The 19,489-nt window shown below is 43.4% G+C and overlaps 1 protein-coding gene across 12 annotated transcripts in view; it reads right to left on the reverse strand.

The window, feature by feature from the left end:
* Nucleotides 1-1,596: 1,596 nt before the first annotated feature.
* Nucleotides 1,597-19,489, reverse strand: part of MAMLD1 (mastermind like domain containing 1) — a 134,448-nt gene continuing 116,555 nt past the window's right edge. For 10 of the 12 annotated variants that reach the window (XM_080991088.1, XM_080991086.1, XM_080991085.1 and 7 more), the window contains 4 exons: nucleotides 9,173-9,316; nucleotides 6,156-6,224; nucleotides 5,072-5,153; nucleotides 1,597-4,123 (listed from right to left, as the gene is read on the reverse strand). In XM_080991088.1, the coding sequence (XP_080847214.1) occupies nucleotides 3,093-4,123; nucleotides 5,072-5,153; nucleotides 6,156-6,224; nucleotides 9,173-9,316 (1,326 nt within the window). In that variant the 3' untranslated portion in view covers nucleotides 1,597-3,092. The remainder of the gene's footprint in view (nucleotides 4,124-5,071; nucleotides 5,154-6,155; nucleotides 6,225-9,172; nucleotides 9,317-19,489) is intronic. The other 2 variants (XM_080991089.1, XM_080991083.1) reach the window with 2 other exon arrangements.

A 19,489-nucleotide genomic window follows, 5' to 3' on the forward strand; every position in this document is an offset into this window, starting at 1 on the left:
GGCTGCCATACACTCTATAAAGGTTGGAGCTGCTGCCTGCTCGGCAGTGCCCCCCATGCTGCCTCTTCAGCGGCTTCTTGGTGAATAGGAGGTGCTGCTGGTCTCTGCCTACCCTTAGGGAGGAAATGGCAGGGGCTGCCCTACGGGGTGTCTGCACCCGCCCACCATGAGTCAATGGCCATTGATTCCCACTTCAACCATTGACCCCTTCTTCCATGATGCCATTTTGTGGCCTGCTTCAGGTGCCATGAAGTCTTGGGCCGGCCCTGAGTACTGACAATGTGTAAGATTACGGCAAGTACCTTACCTGCCTCATGGGGCCGTTGTGAGGATAACATGAGGAAGCGGGAGAACACCTTGAGGGACATTGGAGTGGAAATATAATAAACAAATAATGAAAATAAATTAAAATGCCCCATTTTCCTACAAGTGCCTCTGTGGGCCCAGGAGTAGAGCAGTGACGTACCTCTAGGTGTATGCTTAGGGGGCTCCCCTTTCCTGTGGCCACATTTCACACGGAGTAAATACCAGTATAACTGAGAAGAGAGCTTTCTTTTGGGGGAGGCCATGCTGACATAGGGGTGGCAACTTGAATAAAATATTCGGGGGCGGATGGACATAATCCCCACTCTGCATAATCGATCTTATACACAGCACACACACATTCCATTTGAATGGCAATGCCCATCAACTTCTGCTGGGCGGCCCCCTCAAATATTTTGGAGGGGGCCTAGGAGATGGTTCTTATGCCTACAATTAATGTAGGCTGCCTACAATCAATGGGAGAGGTGGTGAATGAAGATCTGGGGGGGAGGTGAGAAGTTTGTGAGCTTTAGTGCCAAAAATTTGGTTAGGAAATATGAGCTTCAGAAATAAAGTGCATGCATTTCGCTTAGTAATAAGAAACCTCTATATTTAATAATACAGGGTTGTTGTTGTTTTTAGATTTTACGGTTGCTTGTAATGGCAACTGGTGATTAATAAATATTTATTATATATTGGATTACATTATTGACATCCCTAAGACCTTGGGGTTGAGGTTGATGGCAGGTTTATAAGCTCATCAAGGAGGCCAACAAGGTTTGGGAAATCCTGGTCTCCCCTGACAGACACAGCAGATCCCAGAGAGAGAAATATCTGCCTCATCATCTGCTACCTGATTCTTTTGGAGCCTTCTAGATGCAGAACATGTGCTCTGCCACTGAGATATGGCCCTTCCCCATAAACTGGTGGGTTCCTGCCAGCACTGTGCTATTGTGGCAGAAACCAATGGTGTCACTACAGTGGTAGATATTGCAGGACAACAACGGGAAACCCTGCAGATCAGGCACCAATTCCCTGCTTCGTGTACCAGGGCTTCCAAAAGGTGTTAAGGCTGAACTACTACAGTCTCTCTGTCCTGCAGGTCTCAAAACCTTTTTCTAGCAACAGGGATTCAGTTTCCCCAAAAGAGTTGCAAGCCTTGTGACCTTGCCCCTCTCCAAAAATAGTAAATGCCTGCAAGTTGCCTAGTATTCATTCCAGTTGCAAGCTTACTTAAAATGCTGTTTTCTACCAAAACAAAAGCAAAAAGAATAAATGAAAACATGCAGTGACTGCAATTTTTCCCTGGCAGTTTATTATGGTATGAAGGAAAAAAGAACATTTTGGTGTGCTTGAAGTGGACATTGTCATACAAATGGATGCTGATGTGGCCATTAAAATCGGATTACACAAAGTATGAACATTGTTGAAGAAAGCTTACAGTAGAACGGAATTCTTTTATAAACAGACTCTTAAATATACATTTAACAGGAAAAACATCAAAAGCTAAGCTATTAGCGTTTATAGACATTTTATCTGGGAGGTGAGAAATGGAAAGGGGGGGCAGGAAGGACAGTCTCATCAAAAACAGAGAAGAAGATACGAAAGTTGTTTAGAACTAGGAACAGATAGCCTGCAAACTGCAAACTATACACTGCAAACTGCAACTATACACTGCTGAGGTGCGCAAGCCAGAAAGTGTTTCTAATTGCTGAAAGGCGACATTCATGCTTTCAGGCTTGCATGCGCTTCTGACACAGATAATTTTCTACAAAAGCACTTGGTATTTGTCACAGTCTTTCAGATCAACCACCTTCTTACCCTGTGGACCAGTTCACACATGCGCTTACATCACTGCTTGCTTACTCATCACCTGGTGACTTGTAGCTGATGCAAGCGGCAAATATTATATCTTGAGGTGATTCTGATGCTCAGCCTGTGGCTTGTCTGTATGGGCAATTCATGGTTTGGTGCTGTACTCATTCAGCACAAACACTGATTGTGTGGAACAGACCTGGGTCAACCACAGCCATAGAAAGAGCAAAAGAACAGTGTACAGGTTGTTGGCACCTTCAGTCCAGCAAAAGAGCTTGCCACAATGAGCTCCTTTATTAAGCAATTTACTTGGATGAATTCCTGGGCCTGGTAGGGATTGAATTATTGTTGGCCAGATCAAAACTGATTTTTAATTCAGTTGATCTGTCATCTTAAATTTACATGGGCTTGGGAAGGCAAGGAATGTGGCAGTCCTTGCTTCCTGTTGACTCTGTTTTTCTGGACATAAAATATTTGATGCTGTAATACACAGTATTACTGAAACTAACATTTGCATATTTAGAACAAGATGTAACTCAACTCCTCTAATATACCAAAAAATAAGAAAGGAGAGAGAGAGAGAGAGAGAGAGAGAGAGAGAGGGAGAGGGAGAGAGAGAGAAATAGTGAAAGAGAAAGAGAAAGAGAGAAAGAGAAAGAGAGAAAGAGAAAGAGAAAAAGAGAAAGAGAAAGAGAAAAGGGAGAGAATAGTCTATAGGATATTTACAAAGAGTCCAGCAAAGAAGTATAAATACTTCCATATTTAATGTTTAGGAAAACATAATTTACAAAAAATATTCAACTATATATACAGCGCTATTTGAAAAATCTGGGAGAAAGGTGAAGAGTTAGTTGGGCAAGTTAATTAAGAAGGGGAGGATTTCTATTATTATTATTATTATTGTAAATGCTTTTTTTTCTTTTTTTAGTCCTGCACAGATTATTTACATACCCATCAGCATCATCCCTCAAGAATCACACGTGTCCAGAGCTTTGTTGCCCCAAAATGTCATCTATCATTGTCAAATTATTCAGCCACTCTTCGTCGCTGCTTCCGCTGCCGCCGCTATTCTTCATGAGATTATCGATAAAGTCCACATCGCTGCAGTTATCAGGCAGAAGGGCATCGTTTTGCTGGACCATGAAGTCGTACTGGGATTGCATCTCAGAGGCAGGGCTCATTCTGCTGAACGATCCTGACGACTGGCTGGCAGAGCCAGGATAAGTTGGTAGGCCGACTGCGTGTGCAGCACTGAGCTGGCTAAAACTGGTTATGCCTTGCGGCATTGGCTTCATGACATTCATCGCTGCTTGCAAAGGTACTCTTGTCAGATTGGGTCTCAGGTTCTGGTTATTCAGAGGGCCCAAGTTCTGGCCTGATTGTCCCATACTGGCTTTTTGCATCTGTCTGGCATGGACCCCAGGAGCAATCTGATTGGGTGGTGCCACGGACTGGGTAAAGGACGGACCAGAGAGATTTGGCCTTGCATTCTGCTTCGAGAAGATAGCATTGCCAGAGAACTGCTGCATACTGGCATCCATCTGGCTTTGATTTGGCATCCTTTGTGACCACATCTGAGGAGAGGTGGAGTAGACGTTAGCCATTCTTGGCATCGTCTGCTGCCTCAAGTGCTGCTGCTGCTGCTGCTGCTGCTGTGAAGTGTGGCTCGATAGGGAACCAGAGGCAAAGCTGGCCAGCACCATGCCAGGCCGAAGGGTAGGGTGGCCGTGAACCGTTTGCATTCCGGAACTCATACCCAGGGGATTTTGGCTTTGCCGCATTGGGAGGCTGAAATCGGCATTAGGTGGGTACATTCCTGGCTGCTTGCTGGGGTTGTGTGCAATCATCACCACTGCCCCAGTATTCTGGTTCACAGGGGCCATCTGAGTGATCCCAGAGCCCAAGGTACTCTGCAACATTCCCTGGGGAGATGACATTAGGCGGTGATTTGGAGAAGGAGTCGACATGGACTGGGTGCAATCTGCTGACATAGGCTGGGAAACGGCTGCATAGAGGAACAAGCAAGGCATTAAGTTAGGAAGAGTCTGGGCATGAAACTGGATTCTGCACGCAACATTTCAATTCTTTAAGCACAAAATATCATACAAATATAACACACACATGCCAGTGCCACTTTTAACTGTTGCAAAGCTAGTTTCTCTCTCTGCTAAATAGAGTAAAGCTGTTCTGGTTTAATGGTTCAAACACAATTTGCCCTAGAGACAAATTAAATGATCAGCAAGATTACAGAGTGCAACTCTTGCTAGGCTTCAGCACTTCGGTTTGCAGGTAAACCTAAAATCTTATGTTTGAATGCTCCTCCATGTAAAAAGATTCCCTGCACATGGAGAACCAGTGTGTCAGGGATTAGCTGGGGTCAAACTAGAACCCTCAGCTCCCAACAAGGTGGAAGGGTAACCTGAACATTCTTCAAACATGTTTTAAAAATCAAACTAATGTGCTGCAGCTCAATTTCCTCTGCTGCGTCTCAATGATTTATTTGTTTATTTATAGAGTTGCTATATTCACATTTCACCAGTGGCGTGTAAAATCTATCCATCCAATTTAGAACCAGTAATTTAAAATTGTGAAGCCTGCATTTCAAATATCTTAACTTTTCCGAATTCCACAGTTCAGCTCTAGTTTGCAAATGCAGGAATTGTGTTATACGAAATTAGCTTTGCTCTGCTGAAGTCCACATTGCAGAACCTACAGTTCGGAGGCTATCACAACTAGAACTTGACAGCACCTTAGGCATGTAACCCCTTGTATTCCAAAGGACCCTTCTTTTTATTAAGGGTCAGGCTGGCTTATGCAAATCAGAAATGGAAGGCATGCAAGATCTGCAAGCAGGATATTTATGTATTATTACGAGTTTCCTTGAAATCCCTGAATTAAAACAGCACACACAAAAAGGGTCAAGCTTTCGAGAATATGCTCTCCAACTCCTTACCAGTAAACTGATTCATCAGCTGCCCCACAAAATGACCCCTCTGCTCAGATGATACTCCCATCATGCTGTGTCTCTGCTTTTCCTAGGCGAAAGGGGGGAAAATGTTCACATCAAATACAAGTTCCACTCTTTTGTTGTTGTTGCAATTATATTTTATTAAGTTTCAACATTTTAAACATATACAATCAATACATAATTACAATTTTTCCTCTTATTTTTGTCAACTTCCCGACCTCGTTTTTCACTGAGTGGTTGTTTCTCCCCTTCTGTTGCACCCTGTCACTCTCTTAAACAATCTCATTGGGTTGAGATCCAGGTGAAATGCGAAAGGGCTGCAATAGAAGGGTATTTTTCCCCCATTCCCCCCCACCTCTGTCCTCTCACTCTTTCTCTCTCTGTTTCTCTCTTTCAGAAAAGGATGAATCGCGTATCAGTTTTCTATTCCTTAAGGGCTGTTAGAAAGCACCATGATGCTTTGTATTTTAAATTGAATTATTGGGAACCCCAATGTTGGTGGGAGGCAACACATTATACAGAGATCATGTTCACATACCACAGTTGACTGCTACAAAAATGAACCTTTGCAATTGGAATAGTGTGACTAAGTAACAACAATTCCCAAAAATGCATGAACTCAAGGAATTGTGGTTTGTTCGAACTGTGGTTCATCAGTAAAAATTTCTTGTGGATTTACATTTGAACCAGGCATAGAAGTTTGGTTTTTATTAGAGTTAATAGGGATTAGGATATTAGTTAAAGTATTTATAGGCTGCCTTTTTGGGCAACACCATCAAAAGGCAATGTGTAACCCCGAGACAAGATACATTTTAACACATGTATTTAAACAGAAATAAAAGCAAATGAACTTTTAAAGCTTTCTAACACATGTCCTAATCTAGCCAGGCAAACACATTTTGGCAGAGTGATTTTGGAACAGGTAACAGAAAGACCGGCTATTGATTTTCTCCCCATATCCAGCAAGGTGGTGTGGGAAGGGAAAAGAGAGAGAAACCCATCCAGAAAGTTTGCAGTTAAGAAGACAACCCAATGCAGTTACTCTATGGACATGCAAACTGATGTTTACCAGCTGTTGACGACTGGCTGAAAGAGCAGAGACAGGTCTATATACTTTATTACGATGTCTTTGATAGCCCTGGAACAAAAGGTTTGCATTTCAGTTCCTGCATCCAAGTTGAAGAGCTGGTTTAGAGCTCCAGCCCACCCATTAGGCAAGCTGATCACTTTGTTTTAGGTGGCAGTTTGGGATGGATGCTAGACCAGCGACCCCCCTCAAGTCCTCTGCTGCTGACTGCCCCTCAATTCTATTTTGCTGGCCAGCCAGCCAGCTGACCACTGCCAGCCATTGTCCAGCCCCAAGACCCAGCTGCCTGTACCTTGGAGTCTAGGAGCCCTGCTGCCACTTCGACACTGCAGCAAAGTGTCACTTCTTGAGGGCTGCCCAGTCTGCTTGCCTATGTCTCAGTCCCAGGAAAGGCCCTTCTTTAGAACAAGGCGTTGCAGAAATTTAGTGTGAAGGATTTTAACAGCATCTGCTACTGCCAAAATGATGGCAACATCGGCCCTCTCCAAAGCCTTGCTCCAAGTAAAGAACCATTTGTTGCTGAGAACAACACACTGGCCCAGAAGCACGCAGCATGAGGAGGTGATGGGAGGACCAGAAGGCTGCAACTGGTGGGTGGCAGTGAAATGTGTTGCATTGGCCCTGAATTCCTTTATTAATGAAAGGAAAGGGCTTTGTCCCTTTGCTGAGCAACCTGTTTAAGAATGTAGACAAGACGTGATCTTAAGGTCTCTCCAGGACTAGGGAAGTTAGAGAGGGGGAACCACCTCAATTAACTATATGTGTGTTTTTCCTCCACACTGTAATCTCATCCAAGAACTGAGCATTTGTGCACAGAACTGAATATTTGGAAGACCTGTTTTCATTTAAACATAAGTCAGTTTCTAGCCATGAATTGGGATGGGGAGCTGTAAAAATAGGCCCTGGAAGAAAGAAATGTGGGCAGTGGTTTGTAATTTCCATGGATTTCAAGTGGGCAGGTGGTAGTTTATAATAAAACAAATGATGTAAATTAATAAATGGAAGTGTGCTTACTTGGAATAACTTCAAATCAGAACTGGTCTTTTCTGGTCAAATAAACTGGTCACCTTTAGCACAAGTTTGTGCACACACACACAAGAATTGCACATAGTTTTGCCCTGAGTATTATTAGACAGATCCCCAATAAGTTGTTTCATTGCCTTCCCTCTGAGACCACTGAGTACTGAGACCACCAGCTGTCTTCAATAACCATCTAGGAACAATCTATTTTGGTTATAATATACAGATGGGAGAGTGGGAACATATGAGGACAAAAGGGTTAAAATACACAGTGTGTTATGATTTAAAAGAGAATTTTCATGTAAAGATGTACCATTGGTATCTAAGTCCTGAGAAGTTATTTAGAATGTATAAAAATGTTCCAACTGTTTGCTGAAAGTGTCAAAAACACGAGGGGACATTTTATTGTGCAAAAAAGCTAAAAACTATTGGATACAAATAGACACATTGATACAGAAGATGCTGAAGCTTAATGTTCAACTCAAACCAGAACTCTTCCTGCTGGGACTAATGGATATACAGTCATACCTCATGTAACGTCCGCTTCATGTTACGTTCTTTCAGGTTACGTCCCACGGCGACCGGGAAGTACTGGAAAGGGTTACTTCTAGGTTTCGCCGCTCGCGCATGCGCAGAAGTGCAAAATGACATCACGTGCATGCGCAGAAGCGGCGAATCGCAACCCGCGCGTGTGCAGAAGCGCCGCTGCGGGTTGCACTCTTTTCATGTTGCGAACAGGCCTCCGGAACGGATCCCGTTTGCAACCAGAGGTACCACTATACAACAAGAAAAAGAGTATGCAAGATTATTGCAATACATGAACACAGCGGCAAGATTCTTATACGCACAAAGCTGGAAGGACCTACTATGGAAGAATGGTTATTGAAACTAATGGATTTTGCTGAGATAGCAAAGTTGACAAGTTTAATTAGAGAAAAATCATTGTTGACATTTATTAACGACTGGAAACCCCTTATGGGCTTTTTGCGCAAAAAGGAGAATGAGCTTGTGATATCTGGGTTTGAAGACTGACATAAGGTTGGTTTATGGAAATCAGAAGAGTTAGATACTGTTATGGAGCAAGTTAAGTCTATAAAGCCGATAGATGGAGAATCAGAAATCTTTTTCTTTTCTTTTCTTCTAAGTTTTTATGTTTAAAATGTTTGGTATTTGATTCTAACTTTTGCATATCGCTTTTTCTTTGTTTCTCTTTTCAAGCTTTAATAAAAATAGCTTTTGTAACAAGTGAAAAGAAAAAGGAAGCAGTCTGTCTCTTCTTTTCTAACCTCACAAGGTATATTAATATGACAACCCCCTCCACAAACCCACAAAGATTACATACAGCCTCTTATGAACTTAACTTGTGCCTCCCCGTGTCCTGATTGAACACATCCATGCATTTGATCACTGCTGCCTCCTTCTCCTCCTCTGTTCTGTCCAAGAGGGAGAGGCTTTTCAAACCATCAAGCTTTCCTACCTGCCTTGCTCCAACTCATCTGGGACCCCTAGAAGACTGCTTAAGTATTTACTCTTGCTGTCTTTTAATTTTCTTTGTTTTTTGGTGGGGAGTACGCTTTGCCCTTTCGGCAGGAACAGAAATGTATCTTGATTTATTTATTTTTTAATACCTTTGGGAATTTAAGATTTTGTTTTGATTTTTTTTAATCATTTGCATTATTTGTATTTGCATTGGTGCAGTTGTTCTTTGTGAGCCACCTTGGGGGTGATAAGTTATTGGGAGACTTCGAACACCAGTACTGCTTGCCGAAGAAAGGAGGGCTGGTGATCAAGCATGAGGAAAGATGGCTCCCATTGCAAGACTTCAATCAAGTACCACAACTGCTGAACTAACCCTAGGGATAACAGCATTGCAATTTAAGTTCCATCACTCTGCCGTGGTAATCTAAAGAAGTCTCGTCACTTGAAATAACAGCCTTATCAGCAGTCATCTGGCTTCCCAGAGAAACTAAGAGACCAACCTGTAGCTGCTGCTGCTGCTGCCGTCTCATTATCTGCTGCTTCAGTAGATGGTTCCTTATGTTACAGCCATTCACCAAGGCTGAGGCTGGGACTGCAGGTGGGATCTCTAGTGGCTCCTGAAGTCTAGCAATGATTTGAGATCTCTTTAAAAAAGGGGGAAATATTGTTACTCTTTTAAGCAGGACAAACACTAAAAGGGCATTTAGACCATCTGTCCAAACTTTCCAGATAAGACTAATGGAGTGGCTCTCAGTTCCAAAATCACACCAAAGCCCAGTTGTGCACCAACCATAGTTTAAAACCAAAACCATGGTTTCAGCTTCCAATCAACCATGGTTTAGAGATTACCATATTTTTCGCTCCATAAGGCACACCTACTTTGGGGGTGGGGATTCAAGAAAAAAAATATTATTTAAAGGGAGCGCTGAGCAGAGGCTGTATGCATCCCAGGCTCTGCTCAGCGCTCCCTTTCATGAGCCGCGTGGAGCGTGTGTGCGGCGCTTGCAGTCACTGATGGGCTGCCCTTCTCCCTCCTCGGGGAAAAGCCCTCAAGAGCCGCACACACACTCCGCGCAGCTCTTTAAAGGGAGCGCGGCTCTTGGGGGCTTTTGCGGGAGGTGGGGGAAGTGAGAGAGCCTCGCTCTGTCCCTTCCCCCACCTCCTGCAAAAGCCAGGGATAGCCTCGCGAAGCCTCCCCAGGGCAGCAGGATGAAGGCTCCCCGCTGCCCTGCAGAGGCTTCGCGGGCTACCCCAGAGCTTCTCAGGAGCTTTGTCGGGGCTGGCAGGGGAAGCCCGGGTTCCCCCCCCAGCCCCAGGGACCACACATTCGCTCCATAAGACGCACAGACATTTCCCCTTAGATTTTAAGAGGAAAAAAGTGTGTCTTATGGAGCGAAAAACACGGTATCTGCCTTGCTTTCCTTTGGTACAGTTCTCCCATCTCTAGGTACAGGAACCTCTGGAGGAAGACCCACCCATCATAAATATGACTTGTCTATTCAGAAGTCACCCCAACCCATATTTAAGCTTCCGAAATAATGAGGTATCTGAATTGTGCAACCAAGTTCCAGTTTCTGTCTATGGGGCAAGTAAGAACTGTTGTGCATCTAAGCAAAATAAGGACAATGTGTCATACTGGCTTGTCAACAATCACTCGCCCAATCCTCTGCATCCAGGCACATGAGCTTTTGCAAACTGAGGAAAAGCCACTTGAAGTCTGGCTTTACCCCCTTTTGGGCAATTACTGTAAACCCGGAATCTTTCTAATGTTTGTAAGGCCAAATATCATCTAAATTACCAGAAGCATCTCTCTCTCTCTCTCTCTCTCTCTCTCTCTCTCTCTAAGACAGGGAAAAAGAAACAACTGTCCCCAATATATTCATGTTTGTCCATACCAGGTGATTGTGAATTTCTGTAAAGAAGGACAAGAGGGCCATTGTGGAAAGCTGAATGGGTTGGGCCAATTAAATTTTATTTTATTTACATCCCGCCAAGGCAGCATGCACATAATAAGAACAGTTAAAATGCACCCTAAAACTACACACCACCACAGAAAAATACAAGAACTAGCCTAAACCTAGTCCATAAAAACGGCCCGGTGGGATAAAAGAGTTTTCACTCCACATCTGAAGACCAGTGGAAGTGAGGATCTCCGAGGAATGCGAATTCCACAATTGTGGAGCCACAGTTAAGAAGGCCCTGTCCCTAGGATATACCAATTTGACTTTCATCAACGAGAGGGCCTCCGAGATAAATGTGAATGCCAAGGAAATTGCTATGAGAACAGGTACCATATTTTTTGCTCTATACCAGACCACAAGACGCACCTAGTTTTTGGAGGAGGAAAACAAGAAAAAAAATATTCTGAATCTCAGAAGCCAGAACAACAAGAGGGAACGCTGCGCAGTGAAAGCAGCAATCCCTCTTGCTGTTCTGGCTTCTGGGATAGCTGTGCAGCCTGCATTCGCTCCATAAGATGCAAACACATTTCCCCTTACTTTTTAGGAGGGAAAAAGTGAGTCTTATAGAGCAAAAAATACGGTAAGTCTTCAAACAGACCAAACCAGTTCACCACAAAATCAGTTTAACAGATGCTGGCCACATTAATCCTATCAGTTTCCTGGCAGATAAATTTTCATCCAATTAAATTTTTATTTTATTTATTTATTATTATTATTATTATTATTATTATTATTATTATTATTATCAGCATCACCATCATCTAAATTTGTATACTACCCTTCATCTGAAGATCACAGGGTGGTTTGCAACATAAAAATAAAAAGGGAGAACACAAAATACATTTTTAAAAACCCCGATAATGGCCCTCCCACAAACACATTTAAAATGCCACATGGTGTAAATCAGCCCAAGTCCTGCTCTTAATGAGCTGTGAAATAAAGCCTTTGAAAAGGGAGGGCTAGATGAGGTAATAACCACAGGTATCCAAAGCATATAAGTAAGTGACTGTCAATCTTAAGGTAGGATATAATGTGTCTGATCTGTGTTGAATTACTAGAACCAGGAATTGGTATTTTGGCCCAGATAGGAACAGCCTGTAGGAGGAGATATTTTTAAAGCATGCATTTATTTGATCCCATGTTTATAATCAATTATCTACTGGCCATTTTCAGGCTGTACTGTTGTAATGCTATCTTTGTGGGAATGCCTTTAAAGATGCTTTTAAAACCTTCAACCATGGTATCTTTCTGGAGCAGCTGTCTGAGTTAAGGGTGGGTAGCACTGGTTTCTGGTGGTTCCAGTCCTACTGGGACAGTCATTTCCAGAGGGTTATGCTTGGGGAGTGTCTTCAGCACCAATTAAAGTGCTGGTTTTAACCTACAAGGCCGTAAACAGCTCAGGACCGCAATACCTCAAGGACCGCCTCTCCCCATATGAACCAGCCCAGACCCTGTAATCTTCCTCTGAGGCCCTTTTTTGTGTACCTCTTCCACAAGAGGTCCAGAGAGGAGAACAGGAGAACTTTTCTTTGGTGGCTCCCCATTTGTGGAATGCCTTCGTAGCACATTTTTAGGTGCCAAGCAAAAAGAAGACTTTATTTCACGGCTCATTAAGAGCTTAATAAAATGCCATCTCCTGTAATTTGAAACCCAAAGATGAGCTATATATCTGACTACATTCTGTTAGTCTGGAGTGCAGAAAGTTTTGAGGTACTCAAAGCAACGTCAGGCAGGACGCCAGAGTTAGCTAACTTTACAGCTTGTTTGAATGGCAGGGAAACACAGGGAAAAGTAATTTACTATTGCAAGAACCTTGCATCACTTTGGCCAGGGCTCTTCAGTGTTCTCCTACAAATCCCTCATCTAAGAGGAAGGAGGAAGCACCTCTGGATCATACATGGTGTTAGAAACTGAGATATGAAAGCTAGGAGCTAAATGGCACCTTACACCTAGGTTACGGGAACAACAACGGAATGTCTAGGTGCACTGTTTTAGAACAAGAATACAAAGCTGAAAATGAATGATCTGCAGCTGAAATATTATGTTCATTTTTCACATAGTCTATTCCTTCCCCTGCCCACCCCCCTAATATTCTTAAGAGGGTCTCTTCTCCAGTCTTCAGAGAGTAGCTGAAAGTGGGGAGGCAGAAAAAGGTCCTCCTTTCCTTCCACTCTGCAGTTTTACTCTCAAATCTTAGGCGCAGTACTGTGCCCAGAGCTCAGAAACTGCTCAGGCTAATGAAATTTCCGGTCACAAAATGTATCTAGAATAACGGGAGTTTCGAACACTGACGATACAGTCCATAGTGGGTGAGCTGAAGAGTTTGTGCTGCTCTGTTTCTTAAGGCTTTCACAGAAAGCAACAGTACTGGCCTGATTTACACTACCTGGGGCCCTCATTTAAGAATTAACACAAGGCTGGATCCCTTAGATGGCAGTCTTGGGCATCTGCAGGGGACCCAAGAACAGCAAAGGGGCCCGCTGTCCCAACAGCACCATCATTCTGGATTGCAGGGGCATGCATAAAAGTTGGGAGGCAGAATGAGAGTTCTCGGTTTGCACACCCTGATTCCCCCAGATTAAAAGGGGAGCCACTGAAGTTGTTCGACTCAAGGTCTTACATATCCTGGAACTAGCTGTATTTGAGTGGGGGGAGGCAGTGTTGAGGGGTGAGAGAGGTTATCTAGAAACCACTCACCATCAGTGATGAGGAGGGCAGAGACCTGAACCAAAATCTCATAGGGGATACTTGAGAAAGAAGAATCAAAACACACAGAATAGCCCAACGATATAGGAAATTATACTGTCTGCTCCTTCGTCGCCATCTGCCTCGTAATCTGCTTCAGCCTCCAGTACTATTTTACATTATTGATGACATTTTGTTATTACTGGCAAAGAAGGATATGTACATTATACAGCTAGCATGCTCAAAACTGGGCCACATTTCCTTTGTTTGCCAAATGGAAACCTGCATCCTTTGTTTGAGTGTCCGTGTTATCAGAAGATAAGGAACCAAGAAAAGCGTAGCTGCCTTTTGACATCTGACAGTTAGGATCATGCTAGAATGAAGAAAACAGGAAGTCAGCAAGGAAACCTTGGATTGTGTTGTTGGAGAGCAAAGCAGAAAAGGGATTTTGGGGGGTGGGTGGGTGGGGCTGGCCACATCATGCAAAGAAAGAAACACCACTTTGGTAATAACATCCATAAAGAAAAGAAAAAGCCCCCAAAGGAAGTAACTAAAATCACTTACTTTTATGGTGCATGTTTGCCGTAACACTTGTTGCCTATACAAAGTCCACAATTGCTAGAATACAATGACTTGCGATACAGTTTCCTAGTTGATGCAAACCTCTACCTCACACTGCACTTTGATAGCATCAGTGAACATGATACTGGTGAACATTTTGCTCCCTTAACTATCTGGTTTCCTGTTTCACACCCTCTCCCCTCTGACCTGCACAGAAAAATCAGGGCCAGCTTCAGAGAGCAAAAAGGCTAGAAATTTGCAGTGAAAGGGCACCATGGTCCCACAAGTGCTACGATTCTCACTTATGGAGCACCCAGGAAAGTTGGAGGCAGTTTTGGAGAGTTCTTGGTTGGCACATCTCACCTCTTACAGGTTACTAGGGCGCCCTGAAGGTGCCTGGTCCGAATCCTAAAGCCAGCACCGATGCAATAAACAAGGATTACTCTCTAGGCGAAAAACGTACAGAGGCTGCAAGCCCACCTCCCCTTTCCAAATCAGATGATAGTCTGTAGCTCAGTTTTGAACAAATGTAGGCTGCCTGCAGGGGAAGATCTGAAGTAGCAAGGATTCAATTTGCTTGCCCTACACTTGAAAGGCACTCAAAGCTCTCATGCCTATTTCCTCCCAATCTGTCTGGCTGTGTATGCGCTGAAGCAAACAGGTTTATCACTGTGATGATCAACAGAGGCTTTTGCTGAGGGCAACTGCATTAAATAAGCCCATTGTGGAGGGCTGTTCTTGCTGGCAGAACTCCCACCTCAGTTCTGACTCAATTTCATTCAGAACACAAGAATAATGTCCCCCCACCCTCCCTGTATTAGTAGGGGAAAGTAAGCATTCAAGCTCAGCGCTAATTATGGCTTTAATTATATAAAGGTGCTCTGTACATGCCCCACTGCAATAAAGGCAATTGGATTCATTTCTCTGCAAGGATGTGCGAAGAGTTGCAAAGCTTTGGAGTGAAGTTTGATACAGAAAATGTAATTAGCTTCTGAGGAAAAAAAAGTATTGTTTTTGTACGCTGCAACAAACACAACAATAGAGGAAATGACAATTGGCAATCAGCACCCTGCAAAATTACATTAAACAACAACAAGGAAAGTTCCTTATTTTCACCGCTAGTGGGAACTACAGTATTCCCTTCTGCTAAGACAAAAAAAAAAAAGGGCATGCAAGTATAGCAGCTAAGAATAGCTCACCGCACATGATCAAGACGACATTGCTATCTGCATCAAAGGTTAATGAACCTATTCCCCTCCCCCCTTTCATCATTTAGAAAGGAACTCATCTGCCTTCTCATTCAGAGGCTAAGTCAAACAAGATGATGCATAATGCAAAATAAGAGGGCTGTTTGACCAATTAAACAATCACCTGCCTTTTAGCAGATTATACAGTTAATCATGTAAAGTTAAACCTATCAACCAAAACCTCATTATAGGTACAATTGTAATTTACAACTGTATCAACAACAAAACACCACCACGCTTTCTTAGAGAAGCGATTCTTCCCCTTCCCCTTGGCATTCCCCAATGCAGCAACACACCAGATCCAATATACAGCCGCAAACAAAGAAGTTCCTTTGTAATCAGTGGTGCTACAAGTTTTATTTTCTCTTGTGGATCAAAATTAGTTACTCAATCAACTGCCACCATATTTGATTAATCTTCCAAATAAAAGCTTTCAGCCCTATTGCGCAAACAATTACACTGAAATCACAGGAAAATGATATACTGGGAAGATTTTCAAAAACAACAACTTGGTGGGGCCAGGTCAACTCAGGACAGTTAGATCAGTTCAGGATAGCACCCATGTTTTGGGAAGTTTAGGGTTCTTGTTGTCTTGCCTTTCTCTTCTTCCTGTGCTACATAAACTTTTCCTCCCTCCCTCCTCTCATAAATAAGTTTTAAGGGCATCACATTAGAAGAACCGTTAATTAAAAGCAAACTATTTTTAGAAAGTCTGAGTTCGTAAACAAGTTGGGACAGCCACTTTCCAATGCAAAAATATGTTTCTGGCAGATTTCAAGGACCAGGAGAGGGCTCTTCACTGCTACTGGCATCAGCAAGCAACAGGTCAGTAACAGGCACTTCAGAAATAACCCACTTTGTGCCCTGTGTGATAGAAAATAATTAGCCCCAGGTCTTCGAAACAGAAGTCTTAATATTGGCTTGGAAGCATCCTTTAAGCTGCCTTGGGAAGATCATTCTGGACCCAAAGATGGGACAGAAATCAAAATACAATTAAAGGTTTGTGGGCCACTCTTCTCTCTTAGAAGTGAAATTCTAAGAGAGGGAGGGAGCCGGGAGCTGCCAACATAACTCTGCATCCAGAGAGAGCACCAAACCACACACACATTACCAAAACTGGACACCTGGGGTGTGGGTGTGTACTAGATGAACTTTGGATTCTCTTCCAATTCTACGATTCCGTGTAAGACTACACTGGCTTTTGACCCTTGAGATGTATATTTTTAGGACGCACCTTATTTCTGTGACTGCAAATTGTTTTTAAACTGCAATTGTGTTTTAATTGTTGCAGCCCATCCAGGGGCCTTATTAATTGCCCACCCTTCACCTTAAGGTCCCAGGGTGGCTTGCCAGCAGGGTTATTTATATCTTATAAATGGCACTTCATCCAGAAAACGGTTTTTAGGGTAGTATACAAAGAAATTTAAAAATTACATCCCCCCTCCAAAAAAAAACACACTCCATAAACAAAACATTAAGACAATTGAACAGTACAGTAAAATTAAGAGGAATAAAACCATTCAACCAGTTAAAAATGTCACAATCTGAAATGTCTGGGCAGAGAAAATGGTTTTTACTTGCTGCCAAGAAGTACACAGTGTAAGTGCCAGATGCAATTCCCATGGAAGGACATTATTCAACCACAGAGAAGGGTCTCCTCCAACATTCCCAATGCAAGGACAGAGGTGCTCCTTCAGATACTCCAACTGGGCTTGGCAGCAAATAGGGAGCCAATGCAACTCCTTTAGAACCAGTGTAACTTGGCTCCATCTTAGTAAACCAGCCAAAATGCTGTACTAGACAATGTTTCAGTAAATGGCAGCCCTGTGCACAACACATTACACACTACAGCTCACATCATCCCTAGCTAGCAGGACCAGTGGTCAGGGATGATGGGAACTGTAGTCCAAAAGCAGAGTGGGAAACTCTTTTGCTTTTTACAGTAATCCAATCCAGAGGTTACTAGAACATGGATCATAGCTTATGACACAGTGGCAGATAGGTCATGGTGCCCCAGACACTGCTCTTGTTACACCTGCACTGGGACAGTTTGAAGGGTGGGATGGGGGAGAAGAGTGAAAATAATATTATTTTATTAAGATGCAGGTACGCACAGGACTGTACCTGGGATTTTTCCAGGCCCAAGCTAAGACTGGGGACACTAATTTCTAGTAAGACATTTACCTGACTTGGCTACTTAAAGTAGTTAAGCAGACATGTGTGAAGAGTTCTGCATTAGTGACTCAGTTGCAGGAACGAAGAAATGAAACCTGCAATTAGCTTAACATCATAGGTATGACACACATCCCAATCAGGTCTCAGGGCCTAAAGAGTAAGTGGGTGTATGTGTGTGTTATAGAATGGATACAGTACAGCCTTTCCTCTAACCATGTGTGCATTATCTATTTCAGAAGCTCTCCCGCCCACACCCATCAAAAACTTTGCCCCTTTGTGTCAGGGCATTTAGTGGTTGCATACAAACAATAGTTTCCTGGAGACTTGAAAAGTTTTTCAAGAGGAACAAGAGATAGACCTTTCCTCCACCCTGCCCCCCCCCAGCCAATTTTATTATTTGGCTAGACGTGGAGATCATTGTTTCAGCACCAGGCATAATGATGATCCCTTTGCTCATCCTCTTCTCAGGGAAGGCAGGTGGTCTTAAACAACCTTACACTTGCTTTCTTGTTTGCTAGGGACTCCTTCCTTTATTTGCCTTTGCCTCCAGTTCAGAGATTCTTTTAAAGATAAAAATTGAGTCTTTCTGTTCTGAAATCTCTTGACGCTTCTCCCAGCCTTTCTCTCCCCCCCACCACCACTTCTCTTTAAACACTAGCATTGATAAAAACGATGTAAGCTCAGCAGGGCCCCTGGTTCTCCCACCCATTTACTTGATATATAACCATGTGAAATACTGTCAGACTCTGGTTTCGAAGCTTATCTCAGAGGCTGCCAGTCAAGGGAAGGCTTTGTTTGAAGTCTGTAAGCGATCTGACGGGGTAGACAGTTTTGTTAGGCGAAGCACTTTCAAGTTCTTCCTCCCCCCCACCCCCAATCCTTATAAGTGGCTGGCCCAATGTGTCTCATACAAAGCCAGCCCTGATTTCTTTGATGGAAAAAAAAATGGCAACAAGAGCACAACTCCTGGTTGGCATCTATATCAAGGGCTGCTTCACCCTCTCAAAAAAAGCAAGAGCCCCCAATCTCCATGGAACGACTATTATATTGTCTCCCATTCCAAATGCGAGAGGTCCTGCTCAAGAACATCTTCCAAAAATAACTGAACAATTATTAACAGGCAGGTCAGGGAGGTGACATTTTATGGCACTGAGGCATCAAAACCATATTGTGCCATATTATGTTCAAGCCAGCCTTTTCCATTCAGCTTATGAAACACAACAGTAATACACTCACAACAGAGCCCAACCTTTTTCGGTGGAGGGGGGTAGGATAACGAATTCCCATTTATTATATCCCATCTCTCCCTGTCTCTTCCTCACACATTCACAAATCTTCAAATTGGGTTGTCACATGGAAGTCAGAGCAAGCTTGCTTTCTCCTGCTCTGGAGGGCAGGACTCGAACCAATGGCTTCAAGTTACAGGAAAGGAGATTCTGATTAAACATCAGGAAGAACTCCAAGACAGAGCAGTTTTTAGAAGAGGAAAAATACACATAGTATATTTGCCAACTTGCAAATGTGAAACAACACCGGTCATTCCAGCTGATTCACAGGATCAGCCCGCAGCATTTAGGCACATGAGGCAGGTCCCCAAATGGTGACCACCTCTCTGCCAGGGAAAAAAGGGTGAGGGAAGTTCTACATTAGCAACAAGGGATCTGCTGCCTCTATGGATTTTGCCGTGTGAGGCAGTCACCTCACCTTGCCTCATGGGTGGGCTGGTCCTGCATGGTAGGCATTCAAAGGATAACTAGAACATCACAAACTTTTCTCTTTTTATCTCAGGAGATTCAAAAAGGGTGTGTGGGGGGGTAAGTAGAAAGTAGCTTTACCAGTCAGCAGAAGCCCCCCAGCCCCCCTTGTCCTTAGCATTGCTACTCTGGGGGACATTTTATCATGAGCATTTGCCAACGAGTCAGGTGCAAATGGGGCAAAATCTCCTCCTGATGCTTCTTGTCAGACATGATGAATCGGGGTGCTTTGGGAATTACTGTACTTGCTCCCTGATACCTAGAGTTTTAGTCGTTGCTGAGGTTCTTCTTAGTTATAAAGAACTAAGGTCCTCTCCCCTAGCATGGAAGACGAAGAGCAGACTCCATTTGAGGATCTCTCCCTCATTACAGTCGATCAGGTATATGAAGACGAGCAGCAAAGTCAGTCCTCAGGGAATGTGCAGGCGACCTTG

This window comes from Podarcis pityusensis (assembly GCF_964106645.2).
Source record: "Podarcis pityusensis genome assembly, chromosome: Z".
In the NCBI taxonomy this organism is placed as follows: Eukaryota; Metazoa; Chordata; class Lepidosauria; order Squamata; family Lacertidae; genus Podarcis; species Podarcis pityusensis.